At 37.3% G+C, this 21,834-nt stretch overlaps 2 protein-coding genes across 4 annotated transcripts in view; one reads left to right on the top strand and one right to left on the bottom strand.

Moving 5' to 3' along the window:
• Positions 1–21,834, top strand: part of LOC105676847 (uncharacterized) — a 159,594-nt gene that overhangs the window by 21,337 nt on the left and 116,423 nt on the right. The window lies entirely within an intron of this gene.
• LOC105676845 (midnolin homolog) overlaps positions 1–21,834 on the bottom strand; it is a 75,845-nt gene that overhangs the window by 18,248 nt on the left and 35,763 nt on the right. For all 3 annotated transcript variants that reach the window (XM_012375043.2, XM_012375044.2, XM_067347426.1), the window contains exon 2: positions 20,761–21,046. In XM_012375043.2, coding sequence (XP_012230466.1) covers positions 20,761–21,046 — 286 coding nt within the window. The remainder of the gene's footprint in view (positions 1–20,760; positions 21,047–21,834) is intronic.

Below are 21,834 nucleotides of genomic sequence, written 5' to 3'. Positions count from 1 at the left end.
CTTCTTGAAGAAAACGCGATCACCCGCCACGGCTTTCGCGAACAGTCGATCATTTTCGTTGACCACAACATCTGCTTCACCTCTCATCACAAACTATCCGCGATTGCGGTTTTAATGCATAACCGTGGTTTAGTGCACGCTCGTTCATCGCTTTACTGTTTCGAGGTCGATTGGCTATCAGGCATAAACGAAAATAAGAACGAAGCGACGGGCTCTCCTCGCTTCGAGTCGTAACTTTCCGCATAGACGATACTCTACAATCGTTTAATCTGATTAGATTCTATGCGCTCTTGCGATCGAAACGCGCGGATAAAGGATCATATTCTTGATGTTACATAAAACATGTATGTAAGTTATAATATAACAATAAATATATACTGGCTGATGCTTATCTGCTTATTATTCTGATAACTTGGAAATTTTTACTATTTTTTTTTTAATTTAAAATGTACAATAATGTAAAGATAATATTTATTTAATATTTTTTTACTGTTTTGTTACGTTTGTAGTAAATATTTGATATTGCTTAAGCGCATTTTTATATTGCAAAGCAGATTACGCTTCATATTTTTACATAAATCAATCAAGAAGATGATCAATAATATTTTTTGTTTACTAATTTTATACATATAAATAGATTTCATGTTTGAATATAAGTAGAATTTTAAAACCTGATATTCTATAACAAATAATGAGATTAAAGCGTTGAACATTGATTTTGATTTTATGACGAAAAATTGTTTCTTATAAATATTTTAAAGAGGAAGGAATTTAAGCATTGGTAAATGTAGGATTATGTCGTCACTAGTGGTGTAAATTCGTAACGTTTACGCCAACGCTTAAGCTGGTCACTCCATTTTTGAGATCTCCGCCGTGCATACATAGTTCGGATGTCCTCAAATAACACGATATCTGCAACAATATGAACGCTTTCTTACGACCGTTTTACGACAGTCTTGCTGCGAAGAGAAACGCGTATATTTATTCAAACGAGTTAACAACAAAAGCGAGGATTCGTGTCGCGATACGAATGCCAACGACTTGTATGCGGAATCGACAAGCTTCGCCGATCAGTAAATTCAACGTTTTTCAGCCATTGTGAATCCCGCGACTGGTCGTCGCACATACCGTTACCTCGTCAATAACTGCTTTCACGTGGCGCTCGATATTTCTTTAGATTTCGTCGATAGTCGTACACCTACATTCTTTAAATCGGTCCCGGCACCCTCGATCAAGTCGTATATATTTTGCGCGAATTCTCTTTTTGTTGGTAAAAAAATCTCGAGGTCGTTCCGCGATCCATTCCGACAGGTGGTCCAAAGACCGCCTCGTATTTCAGGATTCCGGGACTCCAATTACGGGTCCCGCGAATAACCGGGCTTTCCTTCTCTCTCTCTCTCTCTCTCATTCTCCCGCAGGCTTTCGCAACCCGGTTCGGGATCTAATTTTCGATTCGTATGTATCCGTGGGGGGTCGGATACGTGGGATGCCGAATATACGTACATCGTTTTTTACATATGTCCTCTGCCACCGGCAACGCTCGCGCAATCACGCGACGGTTCGCCGAGCGCTTGCGCGCGTCTACAGCCCGGCGTAAATTATGGCACGATCTTGTTTTACACGGGGTGTATCAACTCAACAAAATTGGAGTAAGGTTCGCATCGCGGTGACGATGCGGTTATTAAAAGCCGATCGCGCGGTTATGTATGGACACTCGTGTTTATTCGACCGTCGTGGCTCATTACGTCGTCCGGTTTGCCTCGTGAATATTCCTGGTACATTAGTTTGTTTAACGCTCGTTATATACAGCATCTGTGATTTTCGCGGCTCTGTTTCGACAGGGAAAGATTCCAGTAAGTGTGTAACTCAGCGCGATTTCCAGTTTGGAGTTTGGTAGAGGAATCCGTGCGTTCCATCAAGTAAGATGGCACTTTGTGCAGTCATTATGCAAATAAGCAATTACTCGCTCGTAGGTATACGTACGATGATTGCCGGGTTTGGGCGACGTGGCTCGTTTAAGAAGCTTTCGATCGATGAGCCGGGCCGTATTGAATGACATGCACGAGTACAAGATATTTCACTCTAATTATCTTTGATGTCCCCGAATTGTTATATTGGACAAGACTTGATGGTGATCGGAGAACATGTCGATATAATATCTTTATTATTATACGTATAACGTACAAAGTTCTTATCGATTATGCATAGCGATATAATTTAAGTTTTGATTACCATTTTTATTCGAAAGATAAGCGAGGTTTTCTGTCGTCACTCTTCTTGCTTTGAAGCGAGGCCGCTGCAATCTGCATTATTTACGGTATACGGGCATGCGAACTGGGGATAAAAACTGGTGGACTGACAACGAATATTTGACACGACCAATTTGAACGCCGAGCGAGAGTGCCCTTTCGCTCTCTCCCTCCGTTGTGAAATTATGCCGCGGTTCAATATGCGTAATTACAGCGAGTTGTCATTATTTTTGCCCGAGAACTTCCTCTCCGTTTGTACGTCTTGTATACCCCTTGTATCTCGCCCTTCGACCGCCGTAATTAGAGATTTACCGTAATTATACTCTTTCCGCGATAAATACGCGCCTCTCAACCGTCTTGAAAAATTGCGCCGATGGCGTGTAATGCGCTATTTGTTTCAAACGCCATTACGTCTTCCGGCAATATTCTGTCATTTTTGTGAATCATTATTATACGCGCTTCGGTTTATTCTACAATCAATGCTGGACATAAGATACACGACAAACGAGTTACCGTTACTGTTATTTCTCGACGCATTTACGCCGCACACGAGTCATGAATTACACTCGCCCTTTGTGTCGCAAGAGCAGATTCGGCGATTGCCATTGCAAGATTTATAAACGCTTGTACGATTGTACGACGGTCGTCGTGGCAAACATTCCGCACCCACGATCCGTCGGTTTTCAGACGGTTTAGCTAATTACCGGAAGTGGATTTTACGTAACATAAACGCAGAACGAAATACGGGCACCTTATTCATTAATCATCATTAAAGAACGATTCGGCGCGGCAAAGAAGCTCGCGCGAGGTTACGCGTCTCGAAAGAAATGGACACACGCGCGAAGACGGCGCCGAAATGGGTTATGTGTGTATCTTTTCTCTTATCTTTCTTATATAAGGAAGAAACTTACTAAAAGTTGCTTGCGATCTTATACTCATGATGGCAATTCATTGAACTTTCTCTTAGGTTTTTGTTCGAAAATGGTTGTCATTCATCATCGGATTTTAATCTCCTAGCCGCCAGCAATTCGAGAGTGCATCGAACACTCAAGGTGCTAATAGCTATCATTAAATCCGATTTCCTCCACTATTCGAATTCACGAATTCATGTTTTCTCATTATACGAGAGATTCGAAGCGGCTCGCAGATAGGTAAAGATATATTCCAATAAATTTCGATATAACACTTTTTATCTTATTAATACCCGAGTCGAAATTTAGCACCTATATTGAACCTTAATCTTTTATTTTGAGGTAGGCATAAGAGAGTCAAAGTAGATGTTATGCATTGTATCGTATGTATATAATAGCACCTACTTTGGCGCTACAATATGTCCGAAATTTCCTTTTTTCCTGCTAAAGCTTCAAAGTAGGGTTTAGTTAAAACCCTCCGTTGACCCGCTTTAGACCCTGAAAATATATAGATTCCTTTTTGCCAGCACTACTTTTATGATATTATCAAGAAATTCTAATGATTGCAAATGTCCACAATAAAGAAAAATACTAACTATAATTTTGATTAACGATAATTTTTAATAGCATACAATTTAAAAATATCATTAATCAATACCATTTAGTTGAATTTTATTATCTTTTGAAAATTTGTAATTATTAGAAATTTCTTGATAATATCAAAATATAATATCAAAATTCAACTATTGAGTATTAATTTCTAATATTTTTAAAAATTCTATGTTATTAAAAATTATCATTAATTAAAATTATATAGTTAGTAATTTTTTTTATTATTGTGAAGATTTTTGCAATCATTAGAATTTCTTGATAATATCATAAAACTAGTGCTGAAAATCCATATACCTTTGTGATTATATTAAAAATATTAAATTAAGATATTAAATATAAAATAAGATACTAAAAACATTACATAATATTTATTGAATTAAATATTATTTATTAAGTATATGTAATACATATAGTTAAGAGTATATTATTAAGTATAGTTAACATGCGTTAAAACAAGTTCAGACAGAAATATTTATACAGAAAAAGGTCCAAATTAAGACTGAAACGTTTGATAATATTGTATCACTTAATAAAGCAATAATCAAAATACAACCACATTATGCATATTGCTCGTATAGTTTTTCATTCTTATTTGAATTTTAACGAGTACATCTAAAATAGTTAACATTTAATAAAAAAATTAATTTAAAAAAATTTTTTTGCGCTGAATCTTTTTCAGATATCATATCACTATTTTGAAGAAGGAAACGGAAAGGTATCAATATTAATAAAAGTTGGAAATGCAACGAATTAAATATTTTTCTTTATGATTAAACATTATAATAACTTTTATAGGTCGAATTTATCTAGTATATATACATATATATACTAGATAAAAGTTCGAGGTTTAATGGAGGAGTTCTCGCAGTAATACAATCTATTTTGTGAGGCTCTATAGGTTTAAAGTAGTATTTCAACATCAAATTATAGGAGATCAAGTTTTAAAAGAGGAGTTCTAGGTTCTAATTCCGTAAAAATAGGTTCATATAGGCTGTATGAGCATTAAAAGAGACGCTAAATTTCGACTCGGGTATATTCAATGACGTTGTTTTGGGCAATTCTCTCTCTCTCTCTAAAAAATTATCATAGACGATGAGATATAATTGCCAATTCATTCGCTGACATCGTGCAAGCGATTCTAAAATGTTATTTATATCTTTATCTTTACCAAGTTAAAAATATTTTGGAAATTATTGCATAGTATCTTAATATAAAAAAAGAATCATAATTGCAAAATCGCAGTATCAAAGAAAGATTTTCGAAGATTTTTTAATTACACAAAACTGACGTAAATAATATTTAAATTTTCCACTTTTTTATTTTTTTAATGCTATTATAATATTTATGATATTAAAACAGTTTTTAACAATAATTTTAGTTAGCAATACAGTCATTGTGTCTTTATTATCTTTTGGAGATGCGAAGGCCGAAACGGATATGGTTCGAACTGGTTGAATAAGATGTTAGTGCGAGTCGGTGGTTTACCACGAATCGGACGGATCGACTCAATGTCGTGCTTCCCGGTATTCACAATGCGATATACCGCCGATAAGTGTGCCATTAACAATAATAATTTATATGGCACGTCGAGGCTTGCCGGGCGCTCCAGGGGTCTTTCAGTCTTCCTTGCAATGACATTGTGCATGCTTATATATAGGCTGTTTCACAATCCCAATACTTTCTCTACAGACCGATCGGAATAATTTTAGTGAAAATTAGCAAAATTCGGTTGGTCCTAATTTTTTTCGCGATTTGTTAATATTTAATTTTATTATATGAGTGTCTATAACTCTATATAATTAAACTTTATGTTTTAACTTGATTTAAATAAAAACCGTTCGAGATCAGATAAACAACATGAGTCATCTGTATGCATTTCAATTAATGTAAATTTATTCGAATTTTTTTTATTAGGTAATTAAAAAAAATTATGTTTTAATATTTCTGACATGGAGAAACAACTATAAATTGTTCGTCGAATAAAAATACGTAAAACTCGAGACACTTTGTATATGTCAAATGATTATGTTGTTGTGATAATTGAGCCGTCATCCTCTATCGCTGTCATCGCCACCGCAAATTTTAATTGGTCGCGCTTTGGATTTCGTGGAACCGCTTAGCCAATGCTGATCTGGTTTCGCAATGCGGGTTTTATCTGCTACCCCGCGGTACTTTCTGCTGATTTCTTTTTCTCCCCTTACGCGCGTTATTTGTTACTTCGCCGTGCTGCGTGTGCGTTTTTGCTTTTAACCGCGCTATTTGTATCTGTCAATGGCTTGGAAGAATGCGGGATAAAGAAAAAGAAAATAGCCCATAAAAATTACAACACAAAGTAATGCAGTTCAAAAGTTTATCCATTTGGCAAGATAGTATAAATAATTTGTACAATAGTAAGAATAGTCGTTGAAAAAATAATTTTTTATATATAGAATAATAAAAGATGAATAAGACATTGGATTTTTTAAAATTGGTTGTCTCTGATTGTTTAACTAGCATAAACTCATGGGTAAAAAATTGACGATGCTAGTCTCTATTAATTGTCGAAGAATTTTAATAAATTTGGAATGTTGAAAGATGCTTGGGTAGAATGTGAAAACAGCCGACAAATCTGTCGCGTTCTTTGCATTATTAAGAATTTTTTATTGTCACGGCGCGCGCGTAAGAAAACCCGCCACACATGATGTTATTAAATGTCTTGTGGTTATTCGAAAAATTGGTTGGGCGCTCGTAAATAAAACTTGCGTGACTAAAGATTTTAAAAGCATCGTTTGGAACGTTGTTTCGTCTGATGGCTCAATATACCTGCGGTTTCGTAGCATTCATTATATATTCAAATCTCTTACTCACATTCGCCTGCTACCGGCTAAAATATAAAGTAAGCCTGATAAGACATCTCTTTATAAATGCGCGTAAATACATCGAGTTCTTTCAACCATTATGTCGTCCGCTTAACGGTCGTCGTTATCTTTATTACTTTTCCGCTGCTAATTCGCGAGATGCGCTGTACACGAATATAAATGAAGCAAAATAATCTTTAGATATGGTGTGAAAAGATTTTATAATTTTGTTCCATCAAGCGAAGCGACGCCGTGAAATGAAGCAGTAAACATTCAAGTAAAAAAGCAATAATGCTGAAGATTTAGACACAGTTTAATCCACTGCAAATCACTTTTATTTGACCTTTACGAGCTTTCGAGAGGTGGAGTTCAAGTACATGTACGTTGGAAGGGTCAAGAAAGGCGCTCGCTCGCGTAGATTAACCGGCTGTTTGGATGTCAAAAGATATTTAATCTCAGTGCTTAGCTCTCTTAAGTCCTGTAAACAGATCGTATTCCAAACTAACGAAACGTCCTGTCAATATTTATCCTTCTATCTTCATCATCACCAAACTTCTTCGGATATCATCAAACATCACAGTCTAAGATCTTAAATTAGTCATTTGCTCATCAATTTTATGTAGGTATAGATCTTGTTTCTTTACTTTAATGTTAACTTTTCATGGCGCAATTTTTTCCACAATTGTATAAAATTTATACAATATTAATATTACACAAATTTCCTGTTTTCTTCGATTTATTAAACTCATTCCGTAACTTTATTATAATGACAAGCTGTAACTTTTTACTGCGATAACGAAAAATCAAATGTAGTTTTGAATAAACGCCACGCGTGTTAAATTCGCACATCTCTCGGACACGTCATAATTCACGTTGCAAGACTTTCACTGCTAATCGTCTGTCGAACTCTTGTTAAGATTCGAAAGAACATGCGGCGATAATGATAGGTAAATCATTTCGTGACGATTGCGCCTTCGAGACGTGCGACTTACATATGTATGCCACTCGGACATTTTTAATGACGCACGTAGACACTTCTGACCCCCCATTAATTTAGTTAACGGCAGTAACGAGTTAATACGGGGTTAAAAAAATAACACCATAGATAGATGACCATGATAGATGACCTAGCGAATGTAAAAAAAATCACGCAATCGTGACTCATTCTACCGCCGTGTTAACTAATCGACATCCGGCTGAATATGCATATAAAATGTGCCAGCGAAAGATACGTTTAAAAAAAATGCTGCTGCGGCCAGGAAGATTCGCGCGTGGTTGTATGATGACATTTCGGATTAAGAGAACTGCTGAATTATTCATCCGGACGCGGCCTAACGATCTGCAAAATATAAGCAATCCCAATGCAGGGTCTGGATTACGTCATTCTAATCCGCCGGGATCCAAATTCAATGCCTACCGGGCTGACGGTAAAGAAGCGAGGGACACGCTGCTATTACGTCGTCATTATCGGATCCTCATATTACGAACGCGGTGAAGTTTGATAGAATTCGATATCAAAAGGTCCTTGTGCCGCCCGTCCCTCGGTCGTTATCTGCGACCTATAATCAGGATAAAGCCGTACAAGTTTGGATTGTAGATCGTGATTGAAAATGCGTGTAAGGTGTACGCGCTGTGTCTCGAATCGGCACTCCCGCGGCGAGGGAGGGACAGGGAGCAGGGCAGAACGCCGGGAATAAAGAATAGTCGAGAACAGATCCATCACCAAGTGAACGATCGATCGGCCGAGTTATCCGTCATCCCATCTAGGTTCACCAGCCGCGATACTCTCTTCCACGGTACGTCTCTCTTCGTCCGTCTGTCCGCGAAGGTGTGGCCGATGGGACAGACGGACTGACAGTCAGACAGTTGGTTGTCTTTTCACGTATATGCGCGCGCTTCATCTTGGACTCTCTCTCTCTCTTTCCGTCTCTTTCTCTCTTTTTCTCGGTCGACGCGCATGATAAAAAGACCATGAAGCCGCCGCCGCGGCTTCCTGAAAGCATTTAATTGCCGGCTTGGCACGCGATCAAATATCAATTATCAACACTTTACAGAACCGCTCGTTACGGAGCGAGAGTTCTTAAGTTCATCCTCGTCATCGGACTGCGCGGAAGAAATCGTATTTAAGCGAAATGGTTGAACTCGCCGAGTTAATTGATCATCAATGTTCTTTCATTTTCGAATCATTAATTGTGCAGGTTTCACGATGATTTAAATCGTATTGTTATAGCAGATATACTTGTGCTACATTAAATTATTTGTTCACGATGCGGAATCTTAAAAAAAAGTGATACGATAAATTATTATCGTAGATATTGGAAGTTCACAGATATGCGGAAGAGATGTATTCAGTCACGCTAAGCTTTGCGAAGCTCGTTTTAATGACGCGTTTATCTGAACAATCTCGCCGGCTTGACATTGTCCTTCGTGCGTAGTCAAACGTCACATTTAGCTGCGGGGTTATCGAACGCCGCATTCAGGTTGCATCGGTCGATCTCAGATCTGAAATCTGCCCTTCGAGAAGAGTACGATCGCGCCTTGATTGGCAGCTCTCCGAAGACGTCGATGCCGCCGTAATCGAAGGATCCGAGCGTTTACCCGGAGGCATAAAACGGTACCAGTACGCTGCACGATGCAATCCATACGCCGACAATAGTCACGATGATTATATAATCGCAAAAAACTTGGCGCTGCTATAAAATAGCCTTCATTGCTCTATAATATTTTAAGATGTATAATAATATTTTAATAGCCTTCATTGCTCTATAATATTTTAAGATGTATAATATAATAATATTTTAAGGCTATTTTATAGCAGCGCCAAGTTTTTTGCGAAATTTTGTAATATTTTTTTATTTTGATTAAATTTGAAAAATTTTTTTATTTAACTAGATACAGATATAAAAAAAATAACTAGATACAAATGCAATTATTTTAAAAAGTATACTTAAAAAGAATTAACTAGATATAAACATAAATATCATTTTTAAATAAATAATTAGATATACATGCAACTTTTTTTGAAAGGTTCTTTATTTAAACTTGGCGTCATTTTCTGATATCACCTCTTTTATAGACAGAATATGTAGCAAATTTTTATTTAATATATACAACTTTTTTTAAAAGTACAATTTTTTTGGAAAGGTTTTTTATAATAAATATATATAATTTTTTTAAAAAGATTTTTTTATAATATATTTTTGGAAATACAATCTTTTTGAAAAGTTTTTTATGATATATACAACTTTTTTTGGAAAGGTTTTTTGTGAGAAAAACTTTTTTTTAATATAATATATTTTTGAAAGTACAGTTCTTTGAAAAGGTTTTTTATGAGGAAAACTTTTTAAAAAAAAAAACAATTTTTTGGAAAGGTTTTTTTATGAGGAAAACTTTTTTTTAATATAACAAGGCGTGTACTTGGCGCCCTTTTTTTACCTTTTTTAAAAAAAAAGGTTTTTTTGTGAGATATCATTTCTTTTTTTTAGTAAAAATAATTTTAATAAATATGATTCTTTTTTTTTAGTAAAAATAATGGTAATAATATCCCACCATCACTCCCGTCATATTTTCAATACGACAATCCTCTTTTTGATTATAGAAATCTTAATTTATACAAACCTAATAATTTTTTTTTATATTTTACAACATGTTTTATAAGAAAATTATTAGTGATCATAAAAAGGGTATAAAAAACCATTTGTATTTCTAAGTTATTGCGTTTTTTCATATATAAAAACAGATTACTTTTGATAAAATTTCTGTAAGAATGACAAAAACATCTTTAGCACCTCTAGGCCATTGTCTTTTTTTAATTAGCGTATCGTCAGCTTCAATCCAAGTGTTAGACATTTCTTCTCTATAAACATTACATACCTGCCGATTCCACCAATGTGCACAAAGTACACTTTCTGTCCACTAACTACAGAATACTAACAAGGGAACGTTCACAAGTGTCCCCTCCCCCGATTTGATTTTCCTTGAAATATGTTGTAAAACATACAATTTGAGGAGACACGTATTTTTTTATAGCGGCCCTAACTCAAATTTAAGGGATCAAACACTCCTTTGAAAAAAAAACGATTTTTTTCTTTGTGTGTAACTATCGCCAAAACCGTAGGAGATAAAAAAATATTTCAAATAGAAGTTGTATGGCTTGTAATGGACTTTATAACTGTGTAGTTAAATTTTCAAAAAATGAAATTTTTTTTAATTTACCCCCACCCCTTGTTATTATTTTTTCAAATTTCAAAATTTTTGTAATGACAAAAGTTGTAGCATTTTTTACGCTGAATTCAACCATATATGATTTTATTATGTTTCGAAATCACATCTTTCAAAAATGAGTCATCAGTATCACATTATATGCGTCGCGCTGCATGACCGTTTATACCGCACTTGTGTTGTGCATAGTCGCAAAACAAATATAAAAATGACATGTTATTATATATTTGAGAAAGAAAAGTTAACTAAAATTGTTGCTAAAGCATCTCTTTCACATTACACTCTTATAGATAATCGCTGCATTTTGTGCGCAGCGCGTTGTTATATGCAAGTTAGCTATCAGCGCATATTACACTTTGAAGTTTTGCTTGCAGTGACCACGGGAAAATAATTTATGAAACGAAAACAGTGAATGAATCAATCTATTCAACATATATCTACCCTGACTCTACCTTCTTGGCCCGACTTGACTGAGAATGAAATAAAATATAAAATTCTGTACAGTTTACTCTTTTTCAATAATTTTAATATACTGTGATTCTACATGCTATTACATTCCACTAAATTACTACGATTTTTTTAAACTATGGTATATAAAATGTATATTATAAGTATAATTATAATATATATATAAATAAGCTTATATATATATATAAAAGCTTATTTATTGTATCAATATATTATAATTATACTTATAATATACATTTTATATTTCAAGATTTTATATACCATAGTTTAAAAAAATCGTAATAATTTAATAGAATGTAATAGTATGTAGAATATATCGCAGTATATTAAAATTATTGAAAAAGAGTATGTACAGAATTTTATTCATTGTCAGTCAAGTCGGGCCAAGAGAGTAGAGTCAGGGTGGATATATGTTGAATAGATTGATTCATTCACTGTTTTCGTTTCATAAATTATTTTCCCGTGGTCACTGCAAGCAAAACTTCAAAGTGTAATATGCGCTGATAGCTAACTTGTATATGACAACGCGCTGCATACGAAATGCAGCGATTATCTATAAGAGTGTAATGTGGAAGGGATGCTTTAGCAACAATTTTAGTTAACTTTTCTTCCTTAAATATATGATAACATGTCATTTTTATATTTATTTAACGACTATTGCGCAACACAAGTGCGGTATAAACAATGCGTCATGCAGCGCGACGCATATAATATGATACTGATGACTTATTTTTGAAAGATGCGATTTCGGAACATAATAAAATCATATATGGTTGAATTTAGCGTAAAAAATGCTACAACTTTTGTCATTACAAAAATTTTGAAATTCGAAAAAATAATACCAAGGGGTAAGAGTAAATTAAAAAAAATTACATTTTTGAAAATCCAACTACACAGTTATAAAGCCCATTACAAGCCATACAACTTCTACTTGAAACATTTTTTTATATCTCCTACGGTTTTGGCGATAGTTACACACAAAGGAAAAACTCGTTTTTTTCAAAAGGGTGTTTCACCCTTTAAATTTGAGTTAGGGCCGCTATAAAAAAATACGTGTCTTCTCAAATTGTATGTTTTACAACATATTTCAAGGAGAATCAAATCGGGAGGGGACACTTGTGAACGTTCCCTTTAAGAGTGTTGTCAGCATGTGTGTTGCTACACTTCTGCACTTCAAGACGAGAAAAATTTTTTTTATAAAGAATACTATTATTTTGATATACACTATCTCTATTCGTCTCCACAACACGTTACATATACATTTTACGACCGATATTAATTATATCAATGTGATTAGTGTCATCAAAGCTGCGAGCTGACAGATCTGAGCGCCGCCATGTTGAAAAAGGACAGACATCTTTTAGAAAAAGAAAGGAAAGAAAAAAGACGCTCTTATGCGGGAATTGACATTTCACGGGATGTAGAAAAGGACAACCATGTCGCATTTTGATGCTTCTAGTTGACAAAGGAAAAACTTATATATTAGAGAAGGATGACGAACAGACGACGACGACGACCAAGACTTACATAGATTTCGGCATATTTCGACTTTGGCAAACTTTGGCAATTAATATAGTTTTTTAGAAAGCATGTACAAAAAAAGTAAAGATACTTTTATTATGTAAATCGCATGTGCTCTATCGATTGAGCCTATTATAAATTCGATCGGTCCACGCATTATTGAGATATGAAAATCTCGACTTCTATCAGCTCATGTGCTCGCGTAAAGATACACGGTCGGTCTTGCGCTGCGCGTGAACTTGGCGCGAGACACTACCGTGTCTCTTGATATCAGAAACAACGATAGTAATCGCGATAGCAAAAGTATCGCTGATTACGCGATTATATAAGACATCTCAATAAAATGGAGATAAATATCTCTATTACTTTTACAAATGCCGAAATGGTTCCATAGTTCGAAACGCAGATATATGCAAATGTATTAATTCTCTATATAGAGTATCTTGTTATAATTTGGTATCAGAAGTATCAAGAATATATAGTATTCGTAATTGCGACAGAAATATTGCCGATAATGAGTTAGAAAACATCTTGATAGAATCAAATTAAATAATTTCAAAATAACTAAAATTCTATTTAAATGTCAGAAAAAGCTGATTTAATGTCAGAGACACATCGAAATAATTAAATATTTATATAAAACATATCGATATCCAAATGTATAAATTAATGTAACTATGTATAATTTGTCTTGTCATAATTATCATGTAATATCTATCTTTGTGAGCGGAATTTTTGGCATATTAATGGCATCCAGGCGCGCATTAATAAGCGAGAAATCTCTTTTAGACAGCTAGTCAGCTATTCCCAGTGGCTGTTCGTGAGAAATACTCTATGCTTCTACAGACGGGGCTTAGTTAACGGAATCGTTCGCTTGTACACTCCATATCAACCCTGAACTCGAGAAACCCGCTCGAAGGCACTTGGTACACGTCAACGTCAGGTTTGTACCTACGTCGGGCAAAAGCGTAAGAATAGAATCGAGTGGATAGGTTCTTCCGCGGCTCGTTCTGCGAACATTGGATTGAGTGGGAAAGAAACAGAAAGACAGAGGGCGAGGAAGAGAGGAGAGTACTTCACGAGTTGTATAGTTGGTACGTCTTTAAAAATCTTCAAGAGGCACGCGCGTTATCGTTAATAGTGTATGAGAAGAGAGCCCGGAGGAAAACAAAGGCGCCATTGTCGCGTTTACGGAACTTGACGTTACAGTCAGTCCGTCGTATAATCGATGAGTTGTAATTTGATGACTCTATTTCTCAACTTCAATAGTCCGCTCATAAGCGTCATCTGAACTTTACCTGTACAGTCACCGTTACGACGTACACGTATTCGACGCGACGGTAAAAAGCGTTTATATTTGAGAACAAGCAAGACATTATGAAATATGTGGAAATATTTATAATATCAGCAAAATATGTCTTATTTTTCACGAGTCGTTTGTTAACAAGGTACCTTAATGATATGTGCTCGAAAAGAGACTGTAGCGGCGCTTGTCAAATACGGTAAAGTTGGGATGTAAAAGCTTACCTAATTATCGGACGAGGAGTCAAGAGACGAGTGCACAAGAGCTTGATATGTACTTCTGGGTGGCTCGTATAAAATTCTCAGAAAAATAACCGCAGCGCGCAGGAGGTCGATGGCTTTCGCCGTGATCGGGGTGGGAAAAGTTGGTCTCTGCGGGTTGCCGCCGGGTTCGTCGAATCTCCCGACTCATGTTGATCCGCTGCGGACACAGTGGTATTTCTATGGCGTTTAATGTAGAGATACGCGACGGCTGTTAATGTCTTCTTTCGTTCTCTCCCGATCACACTCCCACGTGAAATAAGGCGAAGCGAGAAAAAGGAGACAAATAACAGCCCGCTCCTGGCGGGCCCTATCGTGCTTTTACAAGCATTCCTAAACGAGCTCGGTGTCATCGGCAGGTGGAACGCGGATGTTTCCGGTATCGCGCCATATTTCGTGTCGCCGAGATAAGGTGACTATGTTCGGCATAGTTTGGTAAGTGCCGCAGATAAGGAAGTCTCCGGAACGACTCCATCGTGTCGTGCCGTCTTCGGTGCAGTGATCGGCTCAGGTACTAATCTTAATTATCTGAAATGTCGCTGGAAATTGCATGGCGTAGACGTATCAATAGCCTAATGCTGTCGTATTAATGCTTCCGGCTCAATTCAGAGAGAAAGGTTTTCGAAAACAAAAACTTGAAACGCGAGACACGCGGTTATATCGACACGCATTAGAGCGAACAAACAGTTTTTAACCATTTCTAGATAAATATAAAAGCATTCTTTCTTATTATCTTAATTTGAAGTATTTTTTATAGAAGATTAATTCTTATTATCTTGATTTAAAGTATTTTTTATAGGAGATTAATTCTGGTGCCTTTTGCAATTCATACCAGAATTAGATTAACATGATAAATACATGTTATCTGATCCTTATTTTATGATGACTTTTATCGCATAACGGAGATATAAAGTGCGGTATTTTAATTTGCGGTAGATATTTTAATTATTTTATCTCTTCCCGTCGCATTATAGATTTTATCGACGTTGCTACCCGCGAGGCGTCGAAAAGAGGTTGCGACAACGGACTTCATAACGCGAATCGTGTAATCACGAGATGTAATCAAGCGGCCTGTGAAATATCTCGGGCTAAATGAAATGTCATAAACTCTACTCGCGGTTTTAATGAAAACGTTGGCGTGTACCAATGTACCGCGAGACTCACTAATTACTGTGTCCTGGCGATCGCCGGGATTAAGCCGCTGCACGTAGATTACGACAGCTTCCTAGTTGTGATTAATACGCGTCATTATAAAGTAAACTTCGGCGCGTAATCTTCGAGTAATTTGTACGGGGAGGCTGCCAAAGAGATAACGCACAGGGGGACACGATAATTAACTCGGTACCAATCATCGTTAGCGGCGCGTTCGATCGCCGTCCGTCTTGGCGAAATCGTGCGATACATGCTGCGAGAGCGCGCGTGGGCATCGATGCAATGCACTATCACCGGCTAATAAACGTACCATTATCCAATTTACCATTTTCTATAATTCACATGCGCCGGCATGTGTGTATAACAGTACGTCGTCCGCATCACGCAAGATTGATGATTTGCCTATCTGCACTGGCGATCTTTATTTACATATAATTAACTCGTGGCTCTTTGAAGTTGAATTAATTATCTACTAAAATGCACGATTAATACGCTCACTAGTCTTAGCCTCTCTTCCTATATAATTTCTCCGCTTTCATGACAGCTATCTGATGGCATTAGCGGAGCCCGCGATAATTCATACGTGCGCTTCTCCGCGAGATCGCAAATCATTTTTCATCTCTGCCATCAGCCGAATGGAATCTACTTGTGTATTCATACCGGCGACACAATTGAGGAACATTACATATGCGACGACGTTTAAATCTGCTTACATTACGTTACGAAAACATTGTTATCCTTTTAGGTGAACTGGGCGTTAAATCATTCGCTTTATTTCGCGGATGTTCCATTTAAATATTTTTCTCTCTTCATATTTCTTTTAACAAATGCAGTCCTTAATGATTAATTGGTTTTTGCTTATTTCATAAATATGTAAGTAAAGAATGGAAGAAAAAATTATTGTTTAGCGGATTAGCGATAAACAAACATTGAATTCGTTTAATTCGCAATGGGAAAAAGCCGCTTGCGAGTGATAGCCCACGCATTGCTCGAACGCGTCGCGTCGCGGGCCCTGCCAATAAATCTACATGGGCGAGATCGGCTCTTAGATTAAAAGTGCGCGGCTCAGGAGCACATAAGAGGCGGGAAGGTGGGACACGAGGGTTAGCCCAATGAAATTTTCGTTCGCGCGCACCAGGCTCCTCGCTACTCGTTCTCGTTTGCATTCGTCGGCGCCGCGCGATATACAGGCGCGAAGGTGCTTACTTCGTCGCGGCGAATACCGAACACCGTGGCTCGTCGAAAAAGGAAGACGTCGAGAAGAGCGAGGGGAACGAGCACGACGAAAGAGAAGAAGAAGAAGAGGAAAAGACGGAGGAGATGCTTACCGTTGGACTAAGGGAGGCCTCGTTACGTTCTCTTGGTCCAGGCGTGTACGCAACGAGATAATATCGGTCCACTACGAATATATACGCGGGAGAGAGTACGGCTACCTGCTGGTTACCGTACCGTGAAAATAGTAGAATGTACTTGCGGGCACATAGCGTGAATTAGAAGTACGATCGTCGATTATTGATAGAAGGATTTTGCTTCGTATTTTTGCAAATTGAATTCTATTCTCTATTCTCTTCATAACGTATGTGTACAATCAAGATATTAATTTATGTCAAACGGTACACTTATTCCGCGTTATGATTGATCGATTTTTGCATTTACTTTTTAAATAATATTAAGTTGTCAAATACGCTATGTTAGATATTAAATCGAAGGTTTATAAGAAACTCCGTAAAATACTTTAAGTTTTCGAAAATGTTTTTGAATAATGAATACAATACTCTTTTTTTGCCAGATTTACAGTATTGTTGAATTATTCCACAGATTAATATGTCTAGAAAGAATTTGACTAATTCTTTTGATTTTTTAATGATTATTAATTACTTGGGATAGGAATTAATTTTTATATTCATGAAAGATATATTAAGAAACATTGTAGCGCGTTATAGATCGATAAACATGTGAGGTCGACAACTTTGCGTGTTGCAATTTTGTGCAATTGTTTTTACGTCTTCGGAAATCGCTTTGTGCAACGTTTGCATAATGCCGTGGTGTAATTAATGTCTAGCGATTTATACACGCCGTTACGCGTCGCGGCTTATTAAATCGATTCATATTCGGCGCAAAGCGCTAAGACTAACGGCTTTGAAACATGAAATTTCTAGCATAATAGAAGACAAAAATGGACGAAAGTATTTTTAAATTTCTAATGGAAATTTAATTTTTTCGTACTTTGATCTGCACTTCTGATCTATATTTATCTTTTTCATGAAAGTTTGTGAATATATTTAAAGTATCTTATGGAATTTTTTAATTTCCTATAAATGTTCAATTTGAATGTTTAGCATAGCGTACATGACAACTTAATAAATACTCGACTACTTATCTATTAACTTGAAATCCACTTCTCTGGGTAGAATATTCCTTAAGGGCGCGATAATTAATCGTTCTTGTGTTTATGAATCTCTCACTGGCGTTTTGTGTGAAACATTTTTACTCATCGTTCGTAACAAATACCACCCTCGTTGAGCGTTAATGAAGTTTCGCGCAAATTTCCAAGTGCGAAATGTACGAGTAGTCGCTTGCTGTTGAAGTCACGCCAAATCGTGCGGCTTATGTCGACACGAGGCGGAAGACCGAAAGATACTTGCAAACTTGCATTAAAAAAGTCCGCTCTCCGTCTCTCTCCTCTGTTTTCTTTAGGCTCCGTCTTTCCCGCCTTCCTCGTTGTCTTTCCTCGTCGACAAGCACGGGCCTGCATCATGTCGAGAGTAAGAGGCGCGATCTCGTAATTATTACGTCGTAAAGGATGGGAAGTGACGCGATGATTACCGCCGTTGCCAACCTCCTTGAAGCCCCCAACGCACCATTCTCTCGCCTCGGTTCTATTTTCTTTATTTATCGCCGGGTTCTACTCGTGCGCCCATACTTTACGATTTGGCGACGACGTCTCGTCTCACACGTAAGAACACGGCTCGCTTCTCGCAAGTGTGTAATATATGATGCATATATATTTATGAAGATAATAGAACAAAGAACTTTTTGTTCAAGTGTAAAACAAGTTTTAGCATGATTGTAATTAAGCTTTAATTAGTATAACGATGGTGTGATGACTAACAATAGATTTTATCCGAAGTTTATAAATGATTACACAGCTGCTACTCATAATGTTCTCGGTATTCCGACTGCATTTGCATTATGCCGAATGATTTTATAGTCATCCGAAACAAAGGCTCAAGTGATCAAAAGAGATAAAATGCGGCGATTAGATTTGAATCTAATATTACCCTCGGCTCTATTACCCTCGGCTTTTATCGGCCGGAAATACGCTACAACTATCTGACTAAAAAAAAATATAAAATATGAGAAGATCGACCCGGCGAATCATGTAGTAGTGTAAAAGTGCTGTCATAGGCCTGACAGGGTCAATTATCCCTACCATCGACCGCCGCCATTCTCGACGTTAATTGTCGAGCGGTATAACGTAGCACGACATGCCGGCGGTGCAGGCGCCACAATAAAAAGAGGAGCAGACGAGGAGTGCGTCCTCCTTGCACGGTAGGATGCACCCAGCCGCCATTTTGGTGGCGGTGCAACAGAGGCGTAATAACTGCGGGAATTCATGGTAATGGCGATAATGCGTGCCCGCACGATGGGGCCCGCGGGAGGAAGCGGAGTCAAGGGACGATGCTCCCGAAGAGGCCCACCGGAGGAGTGGGGAAGTCCCGCGTGTCACGATGTAGAAACTTACGTACACCTTCCCGTACATTTCGTGCGTACGTGCGAACGCCGATCCCAAAGGGGAGAGCCATGGGAGCGGGACCGGCATGTTTCTGATTGGTCGGAGCATGCCGACCGGATGTGGAGGTCGGCCTACGTTGCGAGAGAAAAGTACTCGAATTATCCCTTACAGTTTATATCTTACCAATAGAAAATGTTGGGAGGGCCGTCGAATTCTTTTACAGTCGAAAATTGTTGCAATGCGCTCGCACCGATGTCGGTATATTTCATTACTTTTGATTTGCTTCATTGCGAGAACAAATTTAATAAGAGATGTTCAATCGGAATTACATTAATATATTTAGTTGAGTATGATAGTATTACTCTTCCGTAATTTTCAACAGTTGATCGGAAGTAAAGATGTGTTATTATTATGAGATTTGTGCAAAATGTATTTTATGCTCATAATTAAATTCGAGTGACAGATGTCCGGCAAAAGGTGCAGCACACTTATGCGCGCCATGTTCGCGTTTATATCATTATGGCCAATGAACGTGCTTAAGACGATCACATCGTGCGTTCTTAATAGCGATCTTTTTCGTGATCGCGCTAACGTCCTTCCTGTATCCAACCCTTGATTTGAAGCAATCTAAAGTAATGAAAATCCTCGTATAAAACTTCCTGCGGAGTGAGAAATAAAGATTTGAAATGATCTCATTATTGGCCATAAGCCGTTGTGCGTGTATATACTTGCAACTTCTACCGTCAGCTGCTGCCAAGTATAATCAACATTTACAACTCTAACAAAAAAACACGCAGTTTAATGCTTTTGCTTTCTTTTTTTTGGGTGTAATTATGTTGAAATAATATGTGAAGTAACAGTTTGCTGTACATCTCGAGATCACAGCGATAATTAAGAGAGAATCTGGCAAGTTTGGTCCCGGGGTTTTTGTGATGAGTAGGAATTTCACAGCATCGTTACAACGGACATCGTTGACGCTTATTCGAGAGGGATATGCCCGAATCCTGAAGCACGCACTAGACAGGAAAAGCTGTTTGACGAATAAACACATTGCAAACACAGTCGAGTATGTATGCGAAGAATAATCCGGTTCTGGTGTGGACAGATGCATGGCTCGCTCGAAACGACCACTCGTCATCTTTGAGAACTTCTAGCTGAAGTGATGACAAGAAAAACCGACAGAGCGTAGTCTCTGACGCATGTCGTACTACTTCACCGATGAAGCAAACCATTTCGATAGCACTTCTCACCCGTGCCTGATAAAGATTGAATCGCGTTCGAATGACTTAATGCAGACTTAATTAAAACATTTCGACAAAGTCAAAATATTTCAAAGATAACTGTGTAAGACAGAATGCTGGGACGGAGATAAACGCTATTATTTTTCTAACTGTTTACGTAATACGCGACTAAATCAAGCGGCATACCGTCCGAAGGCAGACAAAGAAGGCGATAAAAAATTCTAATACTGTGAAAAATGTAAGACTCACCAAGAGTACCATCAAGGGAGAAAGAATGCCTATCATTTCTCCATGCCCAGGAACACAAGTCGCAGGTGGTGAGCCCGTCGGTGGCGATGCTCTCCTCGGGTAGATAAGGTGGCCTAGGTGGCGGCGGTACAAAACTCCCAATGACAGCCCATAAGGAATCGACGTCATTGCCGACGCCGGTGTAATATAGCAATTCCTCTTCGGCGACACCGGCGAACCAATCCATATCATTTACACTAGGATGGACTGTGTTCGTGCTTGTCGTCGTTGTGCTAGTAACCGTGACCTGAAACAATTGATTAATTGATTAATTATAAAATTTATATATGATATTCCTTGATTATAAAAACCTTATAATTACACGAAGAGAATTGCGCATTATATTTTTACATATATATTGTTAGATATGTATTTGCTATAATGAATTATTGCGTGTTTTTGGACTTAATCAATACGAGATGGACATCTGTGCGACTATCTGTTATAATAGAAATTTCTCAAATTTTTAATTATATTTGGAGATGGTTTAGAAATATTGCAATTTTATTTAATCAATTCTATAAAGACGAACCGCTGTACACAATTTGTGTGCTATCTTAAAGCTGCTACGGAATGGTTCGTATTTTGCTAGTCTATACGTTTTCCAATGCTCTGACAGTCCCGAGTAAACACGACTAATGGAACCGTCATCGCGACCCTGCATAAGGCTATGGAAAAAATCGAACGCATCCAGTCCGTCCCCGCTGGAACATGTTTCAGGAAATAGTAAGCAAACAGACGTTAAAATCAAAAGAGTGAAGAACACAGTCGGCGCATCCCTGAACATTTTTCTTGCTTGAAACAGTGGGGAACACACCGGATGAAGCGTATCTTTGCAAAGAGATGTTCGATGTCCTAACTCCTACGGCAAACACTAAAAACTGTACGGGCGATAGTAAGCAAGCGCGTTTTCCTTTTTTTTTTTTGTTAGATCGTCTTCAACGTGAATTTAATGCAGAGAAAATTCGATAAACAAGATACATTCATGAATAAACCATTGAAATTTTTAAAATAAGTCCATAAAAAAGTTTGTCA

The sequence above is a fragment of the Linepithema humile genome, chromosome 1 (assembly GCF_040581485.1).
Source record: "Linepithema humile isolate Giens D197 chromosome 1, Lhum_UNIL_v1.0, whole genome shotgun sequence".
Lineage (NCBI taxonomy): Eukaryota > Metazoa > Arthropoda > Insecta > Hymenoptera > Formicidae > Linepithema > Linepithema humile.
The sequence above is the reverse complement of the archived record's forward strand: the minus strand, read 5'-3'. Positions and strand labels throughout refer to the sequence as shown.